This window comes from Eubalaena glacialis, chromosome 3 (genome assembly GCF_028564815.1).
Source record: "Eubalaena glacialis isolate mEubGla1 chromosome 3, mEubGla1.1.hap2.+ XY, whole genome shotgun sequence".
Lineage (NCBI taxonomy): Eukaryota > Metazoa > Chordata > Mammalia > Artiodactyla > Balaenidae > Eubalaena > Eubalaena glacialis.
The window spans coordinates 39275896-39300615 of record NC_083718.1 but is presented as its reverse complement, the minus strand read 5'-3'; the positions used below and the strand labels follow the sequence as shown (position 1 = coordinate 39300615).

General features: G+C 34.8%; 1 protein-coding gene across 1 annotated transcript in view; it reads right to left on the bottom strand.

Annotated features, from left to right (window-relative positions):
* Positions 1-24720, bottom strand: part of CR1 (complement C3b/C4b receptor 1 (Knops blood group)) — a 177612-nt gene that overhangs the window by 39334 nt on the left and 113558 nt on the right. Inside the window, exons 43-44 of the mRNA XM_061183731.1 lie at positions 14661-14746; positions 726-1124 (exon numbers count right to left, since the gene is read on the bottom strand). Coding sequence (XP_061039714.1) covers positions 726-1124; positions 14661-14746 — 485 coding nt within the window. The remainder of the gene's footprint in view (positions 1-725; positions 1125-14660; positions 14747-24720) is intronic.

The window sequence follows — 24720 nt, the reverse complement described above, 5'->3', positions numbered from 1 at the left end:
AGTTTGGCTGCCTCCATCCACAGACCAATTAGTGTGTTCTCAGGGAATCAGAACACACTTGAGCCTCAATCTGAACTGTATACAGTGGAATAAAAATGAAAACAATTGCTTGGATTTGAGCGAGTCGTTTCCACTTCCTGAGCCTCAGGGTTTTCAGTAATAACATAGGGGAGTTGGAACAGAATGACTGACGTCTAAGGCTTTTTAATCTGATGCTATCATTTTGGAACCCATGGCTCATTTGCTTTCTGACCTTCTCCAATGATAGATCAATGTCATTGTTATCATACATTATTGTTCACAGTACACTTCACTACACATTATCATTGAGCTCTGCAATCAGAAAGGCTCTTGAATTCTAGGCCTTATTCTGTTATTTACTAGTTCTGTGACCTGGGTATAGTTCCCTAACATCCCTAAGACTCAGTTTTCTCAATGCAAATAGGAATAAGTATAGTTCTTACCTTATATGTTTGTTTAAGTATTAAATTAAACAATGTATATAAAATGGGTGCATTACAGATGGGACAGAGTAAGCATTACTTGACAATTATTATTATCAGAGGTAACAGACAGTACAGCTAGTATTATGTTTAGAGGGTTTATCCCAATTTCATAGCCTTGCATGCCTATACACACACATGCATACCCTTTCCTTAGTTTCAACAACTCCTACAATTTATACTCCCTACACCCCCAGCAGAGTCTCAGTGGATGAAACTCACCCCTCGAGCAGCTTGGCAGCTCAGGTACCCATGTGTTGTTGGCCCGGCATTGCACAGTGTTGGACCCTCTCATGACAAAGCCAGGCTGACAGCTAAATCTCACAATCTCATTTAAGGAAAGTGAACTCTTATTTCCCGACACTCTAATTCCATTTTCAACTTCTGGAGTTGTGCATTTATTAGCAGAAATACACTGAGGAGGAAGGCTGCTCCAAACACCAAGTTGATTGTCTTTGCTGGTACAGTATATTGACTGTTCTCCCACGAGGTCAAACAGCTTTTCTCCATCTGGCCCAGTGTGACACTGATAAGTTACCACTGTTGCATATTGATAAACGTTTCTATTGCTGCTGTAGAAGTCTCCATTGGATATGGCTGGAGGTGGCTCACAATGTATACCTGGGATAAGGGAGAGTGTGGTAAACAGCTTAACTTTTTATTTTTTAATACAACTTTTTAAGAGAAGTTTTAGTTGCAGAACAAAATTGAAGGGAAAGTACAGAGATTTCTCAAACACCTTCTGCCCCTACAAATGCATAGTCTCCCCCATTATCCACATCCCCCAGCAGAGTGGTACGTTTGTTACAATTGATGAACGTACATTGACACATAATAATCACTCAACATTACAGTTTACATGAGGGTTCACTCTTGGTTTGCAAATTTTGTGGGTTTCAACAAATATGTAATGACATGTTTCTATCATTATGGTATCATGCAAAGTATTTTCATTTCCCTAAAATTCCTCAGTGCTCTGCCCATTAATCCCACCCCCAACCCATCCCCTGGCAACCACTGATGCTATTCCTGTCTCTGTTATTTTGTCTTTTCCAGAATTATTTTTTTTTACTATGAATTATTTTACTATGAATTTAAATAACAAATACAAAGAATCAAGTCACTTCCTAAACTGTAAGTAATTACAGTACTGTTCTTTTGTTCTAATATTTGCTAATATCATGTTATTTACATAGTTGAAATTTAGTTGTGTATGATTGGGTTCTGTCCATAATAATTTCATGTAAAATATCCATGTATTATTATGGTTTACATACTTATGATTTTAAATGGATAATCTATGTGATTTTATCATAGATTCTTAAGTTATTTACTTACTGCTGGGCTATTTTTTCTATTGTTTATTTAATAACATCTTTGCAGGTTAAATATATTACCTCTGCCACTAGTCATCAAGTAAAGACCAAAAAGAAAAGAGTCATGTCAGTATGTGTTGATGCTTTTTTCTCTCCCCTTTTATTAACAATGAATTGGTCATTCATATCTGAACAAAAGTGCCTCTGCACATTACACCAGAACACCCAGGAAATTTTTATCCACGCATGCTTCAGGAAGTGGGTTGGTAGGACTTTGGATGGGGGGGACAGATCCACTCTCACTTGCTGTAATTGGAGAAGAAGCAAAACTGAAGAGTACAAAACAGGGTGGACATACAAGGAGATAGAGAATTTGTGGAAGTCTAACCAGCCTGATGGGAGAATCAGGCACAGTATAAGAGGAGGATAGAGATGAGTTTGGAGGCAGAGGAAAGGGAATGAGTTCCCCTGCCCCAGGTGACCCTGGCAGGGGCTGGGCTTTCCCCTCTAGTGACAATAGCAAGCTCCCTCACAGAGGAGGTGAAAAGCAAAAGTGTTAAATGATTTACTGCCTGGCTACCCAGTTGCAACTGGAGGGAGCCATTGCTCTCCAGAAGCATGAATTTCTGAGAAGGGACTTCCTTGACTTGGGGGAGGGAGAGGAAAGGGAAAGAGGTGGACATGAATAACAAAGAGCATTGAAGGAATTCTTTGCCTGCTGTCTGCTTTGAGATTTTAGCTCTACTGGAGGATCCTCTTACTGCTCAGTGGTGCTTACATAAGCCACAGTTGCTAAGCCCACACCTCTCCTCATTCTGCCACCAGCTTTTCCTATGTCACGTTTTTTGTTTGTTTGTTGTACCCTTCCTCCGAAGTGCAGCCCCAGAGCCAACTCAGGTAAAAACAAACCAAAACTTGAGCTATAGTGCCACCTGTTGAATTGCAATAATCAAAGTAAACAACTAAGAAAGGTATGCTCTACTTCAAATGCACATTTTGTCAAACATGAAAAGTCACAGTAATATGGTACCACAAAAACCCCAATAATTCTCTAGCAACCGAATCCAAAGGCACAGAATATTGCAATCTGACTAAAAAAGAATTCAAAATAGCTGTTATAAAGAGATTCAATGAGCTACAAGAAGACTCAGAAAGGCAATTCAATGAACTCAGGAATAAAATTAATAAACAAGAAGAAGTTATTTACCAAAGAGACTGAAATTTTTAAAAAGAACCAGACAAATTCTGGAGATGAATAATTCAACGAATCAGATGAAGAATGCATTAGCGAGCTTAGGAAATAGGGCAAATTAGGTCAAAGAAAGAATTAGCAGCCTGGAGGATAGGAATTTAGAAATGACTCAGAAGAGGGGAGAGAACTAAGATTTGTAAAAGGTAAAGAAGACCTATGAATCAATTACAGGAAAAAAAACAAACTGTAAATAATACAAACACAGGTAAAGAAGACCTATGAATCAATTACAGGAAAAAAACTGTAAAAAATATAAACACATGGAGGCTAAACAATAAACTACTAAATAACCAAGAGGTCACTGAAGAAATCGAAGAGGGAATCAAAAAATACCTAGAAACAAATGACAATGAAAACACGTCGACCCAAAACCTATGGGATGCAGCAAAAGCAGTTCTAAGAGGGAAGTTTATAGCAATACAATCCTACCTCAAGAAACAAGAAACATCTCAAATAAACAACCTAACCTTACCCCTAAAGCAATTAGAGAAAGAACAAAAAAACCCCAAAGTTAGCAGAAGGAAAGAAATCATAAAGATCAGATCAGAAGTACATGAAAAAGAAATGAAGGAAATGATAGCAAAAATCAATAAAACTAAAAGGTGGTTCTTTGAGAAGATAAACAAAATTGATAAACCATTAGCCAGATTCATGAAGAAAAAAACGGAGAAGACTCAAATCAACAGAATTAGAAATGAAAAAGGAGAAGTAACCACTGACACTGCAGAAATGCAAAGGATCATGAGAGATTACTACAAGTAACTATATGCCAATAAAATGGACAACCTGGAAGAAATGAACAAATTCTTAGAAAAGCAGAAACTTCCGAGATGGAATCAGGAATAAATAGAAAATATAAACAGGCCAATCACAAGCACTGAAATTGAAACTGTGATTAAAAATCTTCCAACAAACAAAACCCAGTACCAGACACCTTCACAGGTAAATTCTATCAAACACTTAGAGAACAGCTAACACCTATCTTTCTCAAACTCTTCCAAAATATAGTGAGGGAGGAACAGTCCCAAACTCATTCTACGAGGTCACCAGCACCCTGATACCAAAACCACTCAAAGATGTCACAAAGAAAGAAAACTACAGGCCGATATCACTGATGAACATAGATGCAAAAATCCTCAACAAAATACTAGCAAACAGAAACCAACAGCACATTAAAAGGATCATACACCATGACCAATTGGGGTTTATCCCAGGAATGCAAGGATTCTTCAATATACACAAATCAATCAATGTGATACACCATATTAACAAATTGAAGAATAAAAACCATATGATAATCTCAATAGATGCAGAAAGAGCTTTCAACAAAATTCAACACCCATTTATGATAAAAACCCTCCAGAAAGTAGGCACAGAGGGAACTTATCTCAACATAATGAAGGCCAGATATGACAAACCCACAGCCAACATTGTTCTCAATGGTGAAAAACTGAAACCATTTCCACTAAGATCAGGAATAAGACAAGCTTGCCCACTCTCACCACTATTATTCAACATTGTTTTGGAAGTTTTAGCCACAGCAATCAGAGAAGAAAAAGAAATAAGAGGAATCCAAATTGGAAAAGAAGTAAAACTGTCACTGTTTGCAGATGACATGATCTGCAATGACATGATCTGCAGATGACCTGAGAATCCTAAAGATGCTACTTTAGGATGCCAGAAAACTACTAGAGCTAATCAGTGAATTTAGCAAAGTAGCAGGATACAAAATTAATGCACAAAAATCTCTTGCATTCCTATACATTAATGATGAAAAATCTGAAAGAGAAATTAAGGAAACACTCCCATTTACTACTGCAACAAAAAGAATAAAATACCTAGGAATAAACCTACCTAAGGAGACAAAAGACCTGTATGCAGAAAACTATAAGGCACTGATGAAAGAAATGAAAGATGACACAAACAGACGGAGAGATATACCATGTTCTTGGATTGGAAGAATCAATATTGTGAAAACGACTATACTACCGAAAGCCATCTACAGATTCAATGCAATCCCTATCAAACTACTGGCATTTTTCACAGAACTAGAACAAAAAATTTCACAATTTGTATGGAAATACAAAAGACCCCGAATAGCCAAAGCAATCTTGAGAAAGAAAAACAGAGCTGGAGGAATCTGGCTCCCTGACTTCAGACTATACTGCAAAGCTACAATAATCAAGACAGTATGGTACTGGCACAAAAACAGAAATATAGATCAATGGAACAGGATAGGAAGCCCAGAGATAAACCCACGCACATATGGTCACCTTATCTTTGATAAAGGAGGCAAGAATATTCAATGGAGAAAAGACAGCCTCTTCAATAAGTGGTGCTGGGAAAACTGGACAGCTACATGCAAAAGAAAGAAAATAGAACACTCCCTAACACCATACACAAAAATAAGCTCAAAATGGATTAAAGATCTAAATGTAAGGCCAGACACTATAAAACTCTTAGAGGAAAACATAGGCAGAACACTCTATGACATAAATCACAGCAAGATCCTTTTTGACCCACCTCCTAGAGAAATGGAAATAAAAACTAAAATAAACGAATGGGACCTAATGAAATTTAAAAGCTTTTGCACAGCACAGGAAACCATAAATAAGATGAAAAGACAACCCTCAGAATGGGAGAAAGTATTTGCAAATGAAGCAACTGACAAAGGATTAATCTCCAAAATATACAAGCAGCTTATGCAGCTCAATATCAAAAAAAAAACAACCGAATCCAAAAATGGGCAGAACACCTAAACAGACATTTCTCCAAAGAAGTTATACAGATTGCCAACAAACACATGAAAGGATGCTCAACATCACTAATCATTAGAGAAATGCAAATCAAAATTACAATGAGGTCCGTTCTCTGGTAGGTCTGTGTCTTGTCCCTAGGTTCTTCATGACCATTTTTTTTTTTTTTTTTAGATTCCATATATATGTGTTAGCATACGGTATTTGTTTTTCTCTTTCTGACCTACTTCACTCTGTATGACAGACTATAGGTCCATCCACCTCACTACAAATAACTCAATTTCATTTCTTTTTATGGCTGAGTCATATTCCATTGCGTATATGTGCCACACCTTCTTTATCCATTCATCTGTTGATGGACACTTAGGTTGCTTCCATATCCTGGCTATTGTAAGTAGAGCTGCAATGAACATTTTGGTACATGACTCTTTTTGAATTATGGTTTTCTCAGGGTATATGCCCAGTAGTGGGATTGCTGGGTCATATGGTAATTCTATTTTAACAGTAGATCCTTATTAGTTATCTCCTCACACTGGGCAGAAAGGCCACTATCAAAAAATCTACAAACAATAAATGCTGGAGAGGATGTAGAGAAAAGGGAACCCTTCTACACAGCTGGTGGGAATGTAAATTAGTGCAGCCACTGTGGAGAAGAGTATGGAGGTTCCTTAAAAAACCAAAAATAGAGCTACCATATGATCCTGCAATCCCACTCCTGGCATATATTTGGAGAAAACCATAATTCAAAAAGATACGTGCACTCCACATGGAAGCAACCTAAATGTCCATCAATGGAGGAATGGATAAAGAAGATGTGGTACATATATAAAATGGAATATTACTCAGCCATAAAAAAGAACAAAATAATGCCATTTGCAGCAAATTAGAGATTGTCATACTGAGCGAAGTAAGTCAGACAGAAAAAGGCAAATATCACATGATATTGCTTATACGTGGAATGTAAAAAAAAAGTGTACAAACGAACTTATCTACAAAAACAGAAATAGAGTTATAGGTGTAGAAAACAAACTTATAGTTACCAGGGAGTAAGGGGGGGGAGGGAAAATTGGAAGAAAGAATGCTTTTTGAAGAGATATCTTTAGTAAATCAACACAGTCTGTTGATTTCAGAAAGCTGAGACCTAAAACCCCATTTTAATTTTAAATAAATAACACAAAGAAAAAGAAAAAAAAAAAAAGTACAATGAGGTATCACCTCACACCAGTCATAATGGCCATCACCAAAAAATCTGCAAACAATAAATGCTGGAGAGGGTATGGAGAAAAGGGAACCCTCTTGCATTGTTGGTGGGAATGTAAATTGATACAGCCAATATGGAGAACAGTATGGAGGTTCCTTAAAAAACTAAAAAAAGAACTACCATATGACCCAGAAATCCCACTAATGTGCATATACCCTGAGAAAACCATAATTCAAAAAGAATCATGTACCACAATGTTCACTGCAGCACTATTTACAATAGCCAGGACATGGAAGCAACCTAAGTGTCCACTGACAGATGAATGGATAAAGATGATGTGGCACACATATACAATGGAGTATTACTCAGCCATAAAAAGAAATAAAATTGAGTTATTTGTAGTGAGGTGGATGGACCTATAGTCTGTCATACAGAGTGAAGTAAGTCACAAAGAGAAAAACAAATATCGTATGCTAACACATATATATGGAATCTAAAAAAAAATCGTTCTGAAGAAACTAGGGGCAGGATAGGAATAAAGATGCAGATGTAGAGAATGGACTTGAGGACATGGGGAGGGTTAAGGGTAAGCTGGGATGAAGTGAGAGAGTGGCATGGACATATATACACTACCAAATGTAAAATAGATAGCTAGTGGGAAGCAACCGCTTAGCACAGGGAGATCAGCTCCATGCTTTGTGACCACCTAGAGGGGTGGGATAGGGAGGGTGGGAGGGAGACGCAAGAGGGAGGGGATATGGGGATATATGTATACGTATAGCTGATTCACTTTGTTATACAGCAGAAACTAACAGAACATTGTAAAGCAATTACATTCCAATAAAGATGTTAAAAAAATAAAAGAAGTCCTATGAGAGCTATCAGATATAATGAGAAAAACAAATGTGAGAATAATTGGTCTACAAGAAAAAGAAGAGAGGGAGAAGGGAGCAGAGAGCGTATTTAGAGAAATAATAGCTGGGAACTTCTCAAACCTGGGGAAGTTACTGGAAGTCCAAGAAGCTAATAAAACACCCTATTATATCAATGCAAAAAGACTTTCTCCAAGATATATTATAATGAAACTGTCAAAAATCAATGACAAAGAAAGAATCTTAAATGCAGCCTGGGAAAAAAGAAAGTAACTTACAAAGTAGCCGTGAGGCTACTAGCAGATTTCTCAGCAGAAACTCTACAGGACAGATGGAGTGGAATGGCACATTCAAAGTGCTGAAAGATAAAATTTGCCAGTCAAGAATACTTTATCCAGCAAAGTTATTCTTCAGATATGAAGCAGAAGTAAAGGTTTACTGGGCAAACAAAAACAGAATGTTTACCATCGTGAGACTTGCTTTGCAAGAAATGCTGAAAGAAGTTCTTCAAGCTGAAATGAAAAGATGCTACTTTGTGACATAAAAGCAAATGAAAGTACACAATATTCTAGCAAAGGTGAAAAATAAACAGTCAGAATTAGAAAACAGTACTTCAATATTAGAACAGTGGGTCAATCACTTAATTATAGTATAAAGGTTTAAGGAAAAGAGTATTTAAAAAAACTATAGCTTTCAACTAAAAAAAACTATAGCTACTATAATTTCTCAACAAATTTATAGCTTAAAAAAAGATAAATTGTGACATCAAAAATACAAAAAGGGAGGACTAAAACGGTGGAAATTTTATAGGTGAATTAAGATAAATTCCTATCATCATAAAAAGGACGATTTTATCTATGTGATGTTTTATGTAAGCCATACAGTAATTACAAATCAAAATTCTAGAAGTCATGAAACAAAACAAGGGGAGACTGAGAAAATCACCATGGAAAATCACCACTTCACAAAGGTAGACAGAAACAGAGGGAAAAAGAAACAAAGGAGAAACAAAAAAATGATAAGGCAGCAGTAGTAAGTTCTTACATATCAATAATCACTCTAAATATAAATTGATTGAATTCATCAATCAAAAGTCACAGAGTGTCTGGATAGATTTAAAAAAACAACAACAAAGCCCAAGTGTATGCTGATTACAAGAAACTCATTTCAGCTCTAAAGAACACATAAGCTTAAAGTGAAGGGATGGAAGAGGATATTCCATGCAAGTGTAAAACAAAAGAAAGAGGGCATATTCATACTTATGTCAGACAAAATAGACTTCAAGTCAAAAATGATAACAAGAGACAAAGAAGGTTATTATATAATGATAAAAATGTCAGAACATCGAGAATATATAACAATCATGAATACATATGCACCCAACATCAGAGCACTGAAGTATATTAGGCAAATGCTAAGAGATCTAAAGGGAGAAATAGACAACAATACAATCATAGTAGGAGACTTCAATACCTACTCTCAGCAATGGATAGATCATCCAGAAAATCAACAAGGAAACATTGGAATTGAACCATACTCTAGAACAAATGGGCTTAACATAACATTTATAAAACATTCCATCCAACAGCAGCAGAATAAACATTGTTCTCGAGTGCACATGGGACATTTTCCAGGATAGATCATATGATAAAGCACAAAACAAATCTTAGCAAATTTAAGGAGATTGAAATGACACCAATTATCTTTTCTGACCACAATTGTATAAAACTAGAAATCAACAACAAGAGGAAAGCTGGAAAATCTACAAATATGTGGAAACTAAAAAATACACTTCTGAACAACCAATGGGTTAAAGAAGAAATCAAAAGGGAATTAGAAAATTATCTCAAAACAAATGAAAATGGAAATACGACAAATCAAATCTTATGGAATGCAGCAAAGCAATTCTGAGAGGAATGTTTACAGTGATAAACGCATATCCTAAGAAATTAGAAAGATCTCAAACAGTCAACTTAACTTTACACCTTGAAGAATTAAAAAAAAAAAGAACAAATTAAGCCCAGAGTTAGCAGAAAGAAGGACATAATAAAGATCTCTGAAGAAGTAAATGAAATAGACACCAGATAAACAATAGAACGGATCAATGAAACTAAAGCCTGGCTCTACAAAAAGATAAACAAAATTGGCAAACCTTTAGCCAGGCTAACTATGAAAACTCAAATAGATAAAATTAAAAATTAAAAAGAAGATATTACAACTGATACTACAGAAATACATAGGACTATAAGAGACTTTTATGAAAAATTATATGCCAAAAAATTAGATAACCTAGAAAAAATGGATAAATTTCTAGAAACACAAAACCTACCAAGACTGAATCAGGAAGAAACAGAAAATCTGCACAGACCAATAATGAGCAAAGTTTGGATCAGTAATCGAAAACCTCCCAACATAGAAAACTGTAGGGCCAGATGGATCCACTGGTGAATTCTACCAAAATTTAAAGAATAATTAATACCAATTTTCCTCAAATTTTTCCAAAAAATTACAGAGGTGGGAATACTTCCAAATTCATTCTATGAGGCCAGCATTAGATTACTTTGGTAACAAAGCCAGACAGGGACAACACAAGAAAAGAAAACTATAGACCAATATCTCTGATAAATATAGGTCCAAAAATTCTCAACAAAAAATTAGCAAAACAAATTCAAGAACACATAAAAAGGATTATACACCACAACCAAGCGGGATTTACCCCTGGGAGATACAAGGATGGTTCAACATACCAAAATCAATAAATGTAATACATCACATTAATAAAATTAAAGATAAAAACTTATATGATCATGTCAATACATGCAGAAAAAGCATTTGACAAAATGACATTCTTCCATGATAAAAAGTCTTGGCAGATTGGGTATAGAGGAATATATCTTAATATAAGAAAGGCCAGCCATAACAAATCCACAGCTAACATTATACAAAATGGAGAAAAACTTGGAAGCTTTTCCTCTAAGATCAGGAACAATACAAGGATGCCCACTCTTACAACTCTTATTCAGTATAACACTGGAAGTCCTAGCTAGAGTAAATATGCAAGATAGGGAAATAAAAGGCATCCAAATCAAGAAGGAAGAAGTAAAACTGTTGCTACTTTCAGATGATATGATTCTGTATATAGAAAATCTGAAATGCTCAACCCAAACACTGTTGGAACTAATCAATTATTTCAGTAAAGTTGCAAGATACAAAATCAATATAGATAAATCAGTTGCATTTTTATACACAAAGGATGAAACATTTGAATAAGAATAAAGAAAACTTTTCCATTCACAATAGCATGAAAAAGAATAAAATACTTAGGAATAAATTTAACCAAGGAACTGAAAGATCTGCACAACAAAACTCACAAGACTTTGCTGAAACAAATAGAACAAGATGCAAACTAATGGAAAGATACCCCATGTTCATGGGTCAAAAGAATTAATATTGTTAAAATGTCTATATTATTCAAACCCATATATAGATTTAATGCAATCCACATCAAAATACCAATGGCACTCTTCACAGAAATAGAAAAAAAATCTTAAAATGTATATGGAACCACAGAAGACTTTGAAGAGCCAAAGCAATACTGATGAAAAAGAAAAAACTGGAGGTATTACAATTCCTGATTTCAAACTACACTACAAAACTACAATAATAAAAAACAGTACAGTACTAGTACAAAAATAAACACATAGACCAATGGAACAGAATAGAGAGCCCAGAATTAATCCCCTGCTTATACAGTCAATGAATATTTGATAAGGGAGGCAAGAGCACCTAATGGGAAAAGGATAGTCTCTTCAACAATTGGTGCTGGGAAAACTGGATGAACACATGTGGAGCAATGAAATTGGATCCCTATATTATATCACTCACAAAAAGTATCTTGAAGTGGATCAAAGATTTAAATATAAGACCTGATATTATAAGACTCTTAGAAGAAAGTGTAGGGAAGAGGCTCTTAACATTAGTCATGGCAATGACTTTTTCAATACGATACCAATAAAAGCACAAACAACAAAAGGAAAAATCATCAAATTTAAAACTTAAAAGCTTTTGTGCAGCAAAAGAAACAATTAGCAAAATTAAAAGGAAACCTACAGAATGGGGGGAAATTTTTGCAAACCATATATTGGATAAGGGGTTTAATATATAAAGAACTCATACTACTTAATAACAAAAAACAAAAAATCTGGTTGAAAAATGGGCACAACTAAACAATTTTCAAAAGAAAACATACAAATGGTCAACAGGTACATAAAAAGATGGTCAACATCACTAATCATCAGGGAAATGCAGATTAAAACCACAATGGGATATCACCTCACATCTGTTAGAATGGCTGTCATCAAGAAGGCAAGAGATGACTAGTGGTGATGAGGATGTGGAGAAAAGGGAACACTTGTGCAAATGTGGTAGGAATGTAAATTGGTGTGACCACTATGGAAAACATATGGAGGTTCCTAAAAAATCTTAAAATAGATCCAGGAATTCCACCTCTGAGTATTTATCCAAAGAAAATAAAAACACTAACTCAAGAAGGTGTATGCACGCCCATGTTCATGATGGCATTAGTTACAATAGCAAAGATATGGAAACAACCTAAGTGTCCATCAATAGATGAATGGATAAAGAAAATGCGGTACATACACAATGAAATATTGAAAGATGGACATCCTACCATTTGTGACAACATGGATGGACTTTTAGCACATTATGCTAAGTGAGATTTGTGACAACATGGATGGAATTTTAGCACGTTATGCTAAATGAGATAAGTCAGACAGAGGAAGACAAGAACTGTATGATACCACTTATATGCGGAATGTAAAAAAGCCAAGTTTTAAAAACAGAATAAAATGGTGGTTACCAGGGGATGGGAGGACAGGATGGATGCTGTCTAAGAGTATAAACTTACAACAAGTAGAAAATATGCCCTAGAGATGCACAGATCAATGAATATAGACAATGACATTATACTATAATCATAAAACTTGCTGAGAGACTAGAAACTAATTATTCCAACTACTGAAAATAAAGAATAATTATGTAATGTGATGGAGGTGATAATTATTCCTATGATGACAATCATATTACAATATACGAATGTACATCTTAAATTTACATAAAGCTATATGTCTAATATATTTCAAAAAAAAGGTTGAAAAGAAAAGATAAGACATGAGGAAATAATCACAGATTTGGGGTAATAAAATGCTAAATGACTACTATGTTCTATCACAACATAGTAATTTAAAACATACTGGTATAATTGACTATTCATATGTTCACGTGTACACACATGACCAATATTGACTCAGTTAAATGTTTATTGACCTATAGATACAGTAGAAGTGGAAACATTTTTCATTAAAGATAACCTCCTACAAAAGGTGCCAGACCTTGAAAATTGTATATAGTAAATGATAATACCTTGCTAATTTGAATTTTTTTCAGAGAATTTAATATATTTTGGCAAGTAAAGAAGGTACCTTTTACAGTTTCTCATTTATGTCTTTGGATATCTAAAAGCCAATGTTATTTTCTGGAGGGAAAATAACCCAATGGGAAAAGGACAGTATTTTTTGGAGGAATACCTGTGAATATAATGAACATATTCATTTTAGGAAATTTATAAAATGTGGACAAACAAAAAATGATAAGGTCCAAAAATAAATATTCTTAATAAGTTAATGTATATTGTTTCAGATATGTGTGTGCATGTGCATGTGTGTCTATGGTTATATTTTCTATGGTATATTTGGTGGCTGAATAATATTCTAGGATGTAGATATATAAATATACTATCTATTGCCACTTGGATGTGGCATCTCAATCTCTAATTTTTCATGGTACACTTTTTACCTTTCTTAAAAACTTATCATAACCATTTTTAATAGGCCTTATGTCTTCCATCAGCTATTTACAAACCATGATTTCTAACATTTTCCACTACCATAAATATTGTTGCATTGAGTGTCTTTGGACGAAAATCATGGGAAAAGTCCATGATGATTATTATCTTGGGATAAATTCTGGGAAATGGAATCGCTAGGTCAAAGGGTATTTGCATTTAAGGCTTTAGTATATATTGTTCATTAGCCTTCCAGAAGTTTGTGCCCATTTTTACTGCCATCAATTCTGCATGTGATACTGATTTCTTCACAGCCTTAATACTTTACCAATTTGCAATCATTCTTCTATCTTCCTCAAAATTTTGGAGATTCACTTTACAATATTCCATTGAAAAGATGAATGGCCAACTAATCAAGAACAAATACAACTAGGGCATGAGCTTGTAAAATTTGAGGGAAGAATAAAGAGCAGAATAACCCGAGGCATGGGAAAATTGCTAAGGATTGTAAGATCTTTTATGCTTCAGAGTAAGAATGATAAGGAAGGGAGTAATCTACTTCCTGGGCTTATAATGTGATATTAAGAGGTTGTAGAGACAAAATTAATTTTCTTTAGTATCTTTTAAGTTTAGTCACTAAGGAGAATGATCATTATACTGAGAGTTTATTATCAAAGTAGGAAAGTGGGGCAATTTTACCTGAGTTTAAGTCCACAGTTTCAGATAAATTACCTCCTAAAGTAAAGAAAAACCAGGAGGACCATGCAGCACATGACTCCAAGTTTCACACAACTGAGAGACAACTCTGTGCAAGAAGGATTCAATTCCTTCTTCATAATTCCAGGGATAAATAAGGATAAAATGGAGGGAATTATGGGAAAAAATAATTCAACTCACTCTGACAAATAGGTGCCTTCTTATCCCAAGTGACATCAATGCCTGAGAGGAGACAAGTAGCAGAAGGGGAACCAATGAGTCGATACCTAGAAGCAAAGAATGAAAAATGATTAGACTCTACACAGATTTCCCACTTAAATCACCATGAGAAAACAATAGCAGGAGGATGTTACAAATTACAGGACAGATTAAAACATGAGAGACCTCAAGAAAGAAACCCCATCTCCACCTACAAATTAGTCTTTATTCTTCAGGGCAAGCTAAAATTCTTACCTCTTTAATCCATCTCCATTCCTAGTCCCCTCACAACTCATTGCAATATTCCCGTTATTATTCATGGGATACTTCTGTACTTGGCTTAAAGGTACCTCAGAATTATTTTATCCATTTGTACTTTCAGATAAGAAATTATAAGTGCTTGATTAGGAGGGAAGATGTCTTACTGAAATATATACACTCTTTAGCACCTAGCCTAGAGACTTTCAAGCATGTGGTGCTCAAAAATATCTATTGAGTGAAGGAAAGAATGATGGCTTTACCCTGAAGACTTAGTAAATGAGAGTCAGAGGAAACAGCTAACCATTTTACCTTTGAAATGTAGAAAGCAGGGGTACTCACCCACTGTGTCATAAAATCATTCAAAGTAGGTCACAAAATTTGAAACTTCATCATTTATTTTTTATTTATTATATCTCTATGTTGTTACTGTGAGAAATGTCACAAAAGATACTCAGCCAAGCTATTCATATGTTCCAATGTACAGCAGGGCTAAACTTAATAAAGTAAAAGGTGATGGGTGCAATGCAAAGTCACATAACAGTGAGGTAGTTACTGCAACAGTTAAGAAATCTGTCTTTTGATTACCTAGAACATGTGATCAGGGCAGTACCCATTTGTAGCAGAGACTACTGGAATCTCCAGTATCCACTTTTCTTTTCTTCATTAGTAACATGACCCTGTATTTTTAACTGGACCATTGGCCACTTTCAATAACGGCTTCATTTCTCAGCTTCCCTTACAGCTGTGTGACTATGTTCTGGCTAGAGGGATGTAAATGGAGTGTCTGGAAAGTGTCTTCACAGGGATAAGTGTTCCCTTCCTCCATTCTTGCTCTTTGCTAAATGAAGTTTGGACCATGAGTTGAGATGGACTCTCTAATGGAAGGATCCCAGGTTTCTGTGGATCTTGGAGCCACTGTATGAGCCCTGGGCTGCCATGGTTCTTAACATGAGAGATAAGTAAACTGCTATCTTGTTCAAGCTCCTGTTATTTTGTGTTTTTTCTGTCTTTTATAACTTAATCTAATCTTAACTGGTATACCAGTTCTTCCCAAAACAGTAACAAAAAGATGGTGGGAACCACTTTGGTAGAGCAATGACAGTGAATATTTTGGTAGACACGGTAAGTCACTTTTATATTTAGGTAGTGATTAAATTTTACTTATTGTTACCTTGTTTTTTATGAGCTGTGTTCTAAAATCTTTTAAGTGTGCCAACAAATATTTAATCTTCAAAATGTCTGCAAACATTTTGAGAACCACTTTAGTAAGGAAAGAGGATAATCATCCCTGTACTACGTGTGTGTTTCCTTCCGCCTGTCTCCTATCATACATTTAAATGTTGCCTTAGGAGCAGAGGGTCACGGGTATCCTCTGACTTTTGACCTTATAAAGGCTGCTCTTAATGTACTCACTATGACTAAACTAGAGCTTTGGAGTAAAAATGTGAAGCAGGTTCCAGCCTCTGTATGACTGTAAAAAGCAGTGAATATTTTTGAACATATTGTAAGACACTAGTATGCTGCAGTAGTGATTATGTTGTAATTTTTTTCCTGGATGGATTTCCCATCTCTGTGAATTTCTTTTACTGGAGCCCACTCAGTTCCCTGAGCATTAGAAATCTGTATAGTTTTCTGTATAGAACAACTCTAAATTGTTGTTCAAGAGCCATGAGATTCCTTTCCCTATAAGCATCATACATACTGTGGAGAAGCGTGCTGAGGCATTGGAGAGCCCATTAAGTAAGGTCAGGGATGGGAGAATCAAGGGCTAGGATGGTGTCATTTTTATCTTTTCCTATTTGTTCATGTACTTTGAACTATTTAGCAGTGGAGGGAATCTATGGAGACATTCAGTAGGCTGCAAATTACTAAAAGTAGCTCACAGATATGATTTTCAGCAGTCCTCTTTTTTTTTATAAAAAAAAGAAATTTAAAATTGGATTTTATTGGCTTATAAAAGTTAACATACATTCATTGTAGACATATTTGGAAGTTGTGAATAACCCAAAGATCAAAAATATCACCACCCAAGATAGCACCACTCATAGTAGCTAATATTTTGCTATGAATCCTTCTAGCTTTTTTATCTAAAAATATATGTGTAACCCAGATGTCAACTGGGCTTAGCTACCTTTAGAAGGAAGAGCTGGTTAAATTGGACACAAGCACCAATTCTACATTTGTAAAGTACAGATTCCCATCTGCCCTCCAAACCCCTCCAAACCCCTCCAAACATTCTCAGATTTCTCAGCCCCATCAGTCCTTCAGATGACTGCAGCCCCAGTCAACACCAAAGACACTATCAAGAGAGTGAAAAGATAATCCACAGGATAAAAGAAAATATCTGGAAATCATTTATCTGAGAAGTGTTTAATATACAGAATATATAAAGAACTCCTATAACACAACAACAAAAAGACAAACAACCCAATTGAAAAATGGGCAAAGAACTTGAATGGACATTTTTCTAAAGAAGATATACAAATGTACAAAAGATATACACATGAAAAGATACTAACCATTATTAGTCATTAGGGAAATCCAAGTCAAACCCACTTCAGACCTTCCAGGATGGCTATAATAACTTTTTAAAGTTTTTTTTAATAATAACTTTTTAAAAATGGAAAATAAAAGCATTGGTGAAGATGTGGATAAAATGGAACGCTTGTAATTGTTGGTGGGAATGTGAAATGGTGCAGCCACTGTAGAAAACAGTTTGGCTATTCCTCAAAAAGTTAATATATAATTAACATATGGTCTAGCAATTCCAATCCTAGCTATATATCCAAAAAGACTGACAACAGAGACTCAAGTAGATACAGGTTTATCAGCTGATTTATGTATTTTTAAGTACATCCTGGAAATTGTATTTTTCCTACAAAATGGCACATTTCATGGATGTTTTCAATTTCATTAGGATAGAGAGGATATACTATTTTTATTTAGTATTGATTGAATCCCTTCAATATCTACGATATCTCCTTTCTCATTCACGTGTATTTGCAGATTTGTTATTTTGTGAAATTACAATTGGCCAAATTCCGTTTGTTTAATTGGCCACTTTAAGAAACTACTCTGAGATTTTTACTTATCATTTCCCTTTTCCCTTTTTATTAATTTCCTTTCTTTATTAATTTCTTAGTCCAGCTTCTTTTATATGTTCATGTTCTAGTCATTTAAAAATTCTTAGGTAAAATGTTTTGTTCATTTATTTGAAAACTTTTTGTCAGATAACAAAAGTATTGACTATTTCTCTAAGGACAGTTTTGGCATCAGCATCCCAGAAATTTTCATGAGTAATATTTGCAGCAGCATTCATAATGAACAGGCTGAATAATGTAAGGTTTACCAATACGGGCTGTTGAGGCAGACTGGCAATATTCAAATTCTAACCTCAACCTCTGTCCTGTGAGTTTTGGTAAATTGGTTCATCTCTCTGTCTTAGTTTCTCTCTTCTGTAAAATGGGGCTATGTGTAATATTCACTTCAAAGAGTCACTTTCAAGATTAAGTTAATTCATGTAAAGCACTAGAAGAGTTCTCAGGGCTCATGCACTCAATAATCATTCCTTATTGTTATTTGATATGTAATCTGCAATGTCTGTTTTAATTTTCTCTTTGACTAAGATCCAAAACTTGAATTTTTATTTATTCTTTTGTCATTAATTCCTAGTGTTATTTTTATTATAATAAGAGTATGTAGCTGTTTTAGTTTCTCCTATGTTCAAATCTATTGAGGTACACCCTGTGGAGTGATATGCTATCAACTCTTATAAATGGTTCCTAGAAAGAGTTTACATTCTCTGTAAGGTACAAAATTCAACACACATGTACCAAAGCAGCCTCATCCATCAATGTCTTATTTTTTGTACCTTTGCTTTCCCAATCTGAAGTTTTCAACTATTATTATTATTTTATCAATTTATCTTTTTACTTCTTTTTAGAACCTCCTTGACTTGGAATAATAAAAGAAATTGAGGAAAAATAATGCTCTTTCATCTAACCATAGGTTGGCAAACTGAGTTCTGCAGTCCCCATGTATGCTGTATCACACATTCATTCATTCACTGTCTAGGGCTACTATCCCACTGCAACTGCAGAGGTAAGTAGTTATAACAGAGATTATATGGCCCACAAAGCTGAAAGTATTTACTATCTGGGTCTTGACAGAAAAAGTTTGCCATCCCTTTGTCAAAGCAATCTACATTTTATTTGTCCAGGTTAACATCTGCTCCTTGGCTATTTGTTTATTTAAGTTTAATTTATTTCTTTTCAGTAACTTAACAACAGAAAATTACAACATATGATTTTGCTTAGAATACCACGTATTTCAGATAACCCTACTTTCTCCAAGCACATTCAAACATATATATGCATATAGAGTATCTCTTCAAAATTTGTCATTATTTTTCCAAGTTGAAAACAAACTCTACAAATTGTTTTCTCAGTCCATATCACATCATGATCATCCATCCAGATCACTGAATATAGGATCTAATTAAGTCTTTTTGATTGCTGCAAAATAGTTCATGTGTAGATACCTAACAATTTCTATAGTGGCTGCATCATTTTACATTCTCACCAGCAATGTACAAGGATTCCAATTTCTACACATTATCACCAACACTTTTTATTTTCTGTTTATTAATAATTATTATTAAAGTCATATTAAGAGGTATGAATGGGTTTAATTTGCATTTATATAATGATTAATAATGTTTAGCATTTTTTATGTGTTTATTGGCCATTTGTATACCTCCTTTGGAGAAATGTCTTGCTCAAGTCCTTGGCCCATTTTAAATTGGGTAGTCTTTTTCTTCTGGAGATGTAGCGTTCTTTATATATTCTGTATATTTAGTTTTGTCAGATATATGATTTGCAAATATTTTTTCTCATTCTATGAGTTGTCTTTTCACTCTCTTGATAGTGTATGCTATGGTCTGAATGTTTATGTCTCCCCAAAATTCATATGTTGAAATCCTAACCTCCAAAAGTGATGGCATTAATAAGTAGGGCCTTTAGGAGGTATGTCATAAAGGTGAAGTCCTCATGAGTGGGAGTAATGCTCTTATAAAAGAGACCCCACAGAGCTTCCTAACCCCTCCACCATGTGAGGACACACGAGAAGCATACACCTAGAAGAGGACCTTTGTTGACCCTGCCAACACCCTGACCTCAGACTTCCAGTTCCTGGAATGGTGAGAAATAAAGTTCTGTTGTTTATAAACTACCTAGCCTGTGATATTTTGTTATAGTAAGCTGAATGAACTTGACAGTGTCTTGATGCAAAAATGTTCTTAATTTTAATGAAACCCAATTTGTCTATGTCCGCTTTTGTTGCCTGTACATTTGGTGTCATATTTAAGAAACTATTGCCAAATTCACGGTCATGAAGATTTGTCCCTATATTTTCCTTTAAGAATTTTATAATTTTAACTTTTAACTTCAAGTCTTTGATCCATTTTGATTTAGTTTTGTATATGGTGTAAGGTGGCTTCATTGTTTTGCATGTGAATATCCAATTTTCCCAGGACCATTGTTGAAGAGAGAGTTCTTTCCGCAGTGAGTGGTCCTTGCACTCTTGCTGAAAATCAATTGACCATAAATATGCAGCTTTATTTCTGGGCTATCACTTACTCCATTGGTCTGTGTGTCTAACTTTATGTCAGTAACATACTATTTTAATGACTATAGCTTTGTAGTAAGTGTTGAAATAAAAAGTGTGAGTCAACCAACTTTGTTCTTTTCAAGACTGTTTGGGTTTTCTTGGTCCCTTGAAATTCCATACAAAATTTAGGATGGTTTTCCATTTCTGCAAAAAATACTGTTGGGATTTTTGTAGGTATTGCATTGAATCTGTATATCACTTTGGGCAGTATTTTCATCTTACCAATACTAAGTCTTCCAATCCAAGAATATGAATGTATTTCCATTTATTAAGTCTTCTTTAATTTCTTTCAGCAATGTTTTATAGTATTCAGTGTATAAGTCTTATGCCTCCTTGGTTAAATTTATGTCTAATGATTTTATTGTTTGATACAATTATAAATGCAATTTTTCTATTATTTTATTTTAGAAATGTGTCTTTTAATTATCATGTAGTTTGAAGTTTTTATTGACTATATTTAGAAGGCATTGTTCTTCAAAAGGGGAATTTAAGCCATTCACAGGTACTGTAATAACTTACACATTTTATCTTGCTTATAGTGTTCTTTCCTTTTATTTATTTAACAATTCCCAGGGTTGGAACTCAGTACTGTATAAAACCAGCTCCATTCTTGCTCTGCTGATGCTGTTTCCAGCAAGAGAGATAGAAAGCTTCCTAGTTCTTCCTTTTCTTACCCCTCTTTTGTCATATGGACCAAGTGGTTGTGCTTTTTTGATTGCCATTGTGATTTTGAATTTATATATTTTGATTTTATACTAGTATGGAATAATATCTTCTTTATTTATCATGTCAAGAATATGTACTTATCCGTATGTATTGTAAGTTAAGCATATATATATATATATTTATTTTACTGCATCACCAACTTCCTAGTTGTTGTGATAAAAATCTATTATTTTATATCAAGTTTACTATACTTCCTTTCATACATGAGTTCTCTTTTAAGAATTAGTTCTGCCATTATATTTAGTTTCACAACCATATTAAAAATAACAATTTTAAATTTTAACTCTGTTTAAATAGTTTTGTGACTCACTACTATTTTTTTGATTTCTTCTTTTAAAAATTTACTCATATTTTTGTGAGAATTATTCGTTTTTCAGGAAGCATATCTAATTGGCATATGTTTTGGGTTCTTACTCATGTAAGACTATATATCTGTGCCTTGGAGATAAATGATAGCTTGGCTGAGCACAGATATTTTATGGCATAATATTTTCTCTCAAACACTAATTTCTGCAATTTAGTGTGTGGAAGAGACTTTTGATGCCAATATGAAGTTCTTCTTTTTTTGTTTATTTTATCTCTCGATAGTTGCAGTATTTTTATTCAGTATCTGAATTTCATAAATTTCCTTCATGTAGGGCCAGTGCCTCTTACCATTAACCTTGCATTTGTTTAGTAAGCCTTAAAGATTCAAACAATCTAGTCTTTTTTATTCTGGTCTGAGAAACTATCTTCCATTATGTGCTAATTAATGCTTCACTTTTTTCTGCTTTCTTTTGTTTTTCTCATATCTAGATTGTGTGTGAGTGAATATGTGTATAATTTCCAGTTTTGTCCTGGATTATTTCTGGAGAATTTAATCTTTTTTTTTTTTTTTTTTCCATCCAGAAGGGTATCTTTATTGAAGTATAATTGCTTTACAATGGTGTGTTAGCTTCTGCTTTATAACAAAGTGAATCAGTTATACATATACATATGTTCCCATATCTCTTCCCTCTTGCATCTCCCTCCCTCCCACCCTCCCTATCCCACCCCTCTAGGTGGTCACAAAGCACCGAGCTGATCTCCCTGTGCTATGCGGCTGCTTCCCACTAGCTATCTATTGTACATTTGGTAGTGTATATATGTCCATGACACTCTCTCACCCTGTCACATCTCACCCCTCCCCCTCCCCATATCCTCAAGTGCATTTTCTAGTAGGTCTGTGTCTTTATTCCCATCTTGCCACTAGATTCTTCATGACCTTTTTTTTCCCCCTTAGATTCCATATATATGTGTTAGCATACTGTATTTCTTTTTCTCTTTCTGACTTACTTCACTCTGTATGACAGACTCTAACTCCATCCACCTCATTACAAACACCTCCATTTCATTTCTTTTTATGGCTGAGTAATATTCCATTGTATATATGTGCCACATTTTCTTTATCCATTCATCCGATGATGGACACCTAGGTTGCTTCCATGTCCTGGCTATTGTAAACAGAGCTGCAATGAATATTTTGGTACATGACTCTTTCTGAATTATGGTTTTCTCAGGGTATATGCCCAGTAGTGGGATTGCTGGGTCGTATGGTAGTTCTATTTTTAGTTTTTTAAGGAACCTCCATACTGTTCTCCATAGTGGCTGTATCAATTTACATTCCCACCAACAGTGCAAGAGTGTTCCCTTTTCTCCACACCCTCTCCAGCATTTATTGTTTCTAGATTTTTTGATGATGGCCATTCTGACCGGTGTGAGATGATACCTCATTGTAGTTTTGATTTGCATTTCTCTAATGATTAATGATGTTGAGCATTCTTTCATGTGTCTGTTGGCCATCTGTATATCTTCTTTGGAGAAATGTCTATTTAGGTCTTCTGCCCATTTTTGGATTGGGTTGTTTGTTTTTTTGTTATTGAGCTGCATGAGCTGCTTGTAAATCTTGGAGATTAATCCTTTGTCAGTTGCTTCATTTGCAAATATTTTCTCCCATTCTGAGGGTTGTCTTTTGGTCTTGTTTGTTTCCTTTGCTGTGCAAAAGCTTTTAAGTTTCATTAGGTCCCATTTGTTTATTTGTGTTTTTATTTCCATTTCTCTAGGAGCTGGGTCAAAAAGGATCTTGCTGTGATTTATGTCATAGAGTGTTCTGCCTATGTTTTCCTCTAAGAGTTTGATAGTGTCTGGCCTTACACTTAGGTCTTTAATCCATTTTGAGTTTATTTTTGTGTATGGTGTCAGGGAGTGTTCTAATTTCATACTTTTACATGTACCTGTCCAATTTTCCCAGCACCACTTATTGAAGAGGCTGTCTTTTCTCCACTGTATATGCTTGCCTCCTTTATCAAAGATAAGGTGACCATATGTGCGTGGGCTTATCTCTGGGCTTTCTATCCTGTTCCATTGATCTATATTTCTGTTTTTGTGCCAGTACCAAACTGTCTTGATTACTGTAGCTTTGTAATATAGTCTGAAGTCAGGGAGCCTGATTCCTCCAGCTCCATTTTTCGTTCTCAAGATTGCTTTGGCTATTCGGGGTCTTTTGTGTTTCCATACAAATTGTGAAATTTTTTGTTCTAGTTCTGTGAAAAACGCCAGTGGTAGTTTGATAGGGATTGCATTGAATCTGTAGATTGCTTTGGGTAGCAGAGTCATTTTCACAATGTTGATTCTTCCAATCCAAGAACATGGTATATCTCTCCATCTATTTGTATCATCTTTCATTTCTTTCATCAGTGTCCTATAATTTTCTGCATACAGGTCTTTTGTCTCCTTAGGTAGGTTTATTCCTAGATATTTTATTCTTTTTGTTGCAATGGTAAACGGGAGTGTTTTCTTAATTTCACTTTCAGATTTTTCATCATTAGTATACAGGAATGCAAGAGATTTCTGTGCATTAATTTTGTATCCTGCTACTTTACCAAATTCATTGATTAGCTCTAGTAGTTTTCTGGTAGCATCTTTTGGATTCTCTATGTATAGTATCATGTCATCTGCAAACAGTGACAGCTTTACTTCTTCTTTTCCGATTTGGATTCCTTTTATTTCTTTTTCTTCTCTGATTGCTGTGGCTAACACTTCCAAAACTATGTTGAATAATAGTGGTGAGAGTGGGCAACCTTGTCTTGTTCCTGATCTTAGTGGAAATGGTTTCAGTTTTTCACCATTGAGGACAATGTTGGCTGTGGGTTTGTCATATACGGCCTTTATTATGTTGAGGAAAGTTCCCTCTATGCCTACTTTCTGCAGGACTTTTATCATAAATGGGTGTTGAATTTTGTCGAAAGCTTTCTCTGCATCTATTGAGATGATCATATGGTTTTTCTCCTTCAATTTGTTAATATGATGTATCACGTTGATTGATTTGCGTATATTGAAGAATCCTTGCATTCCTGGAATAAACCCCACT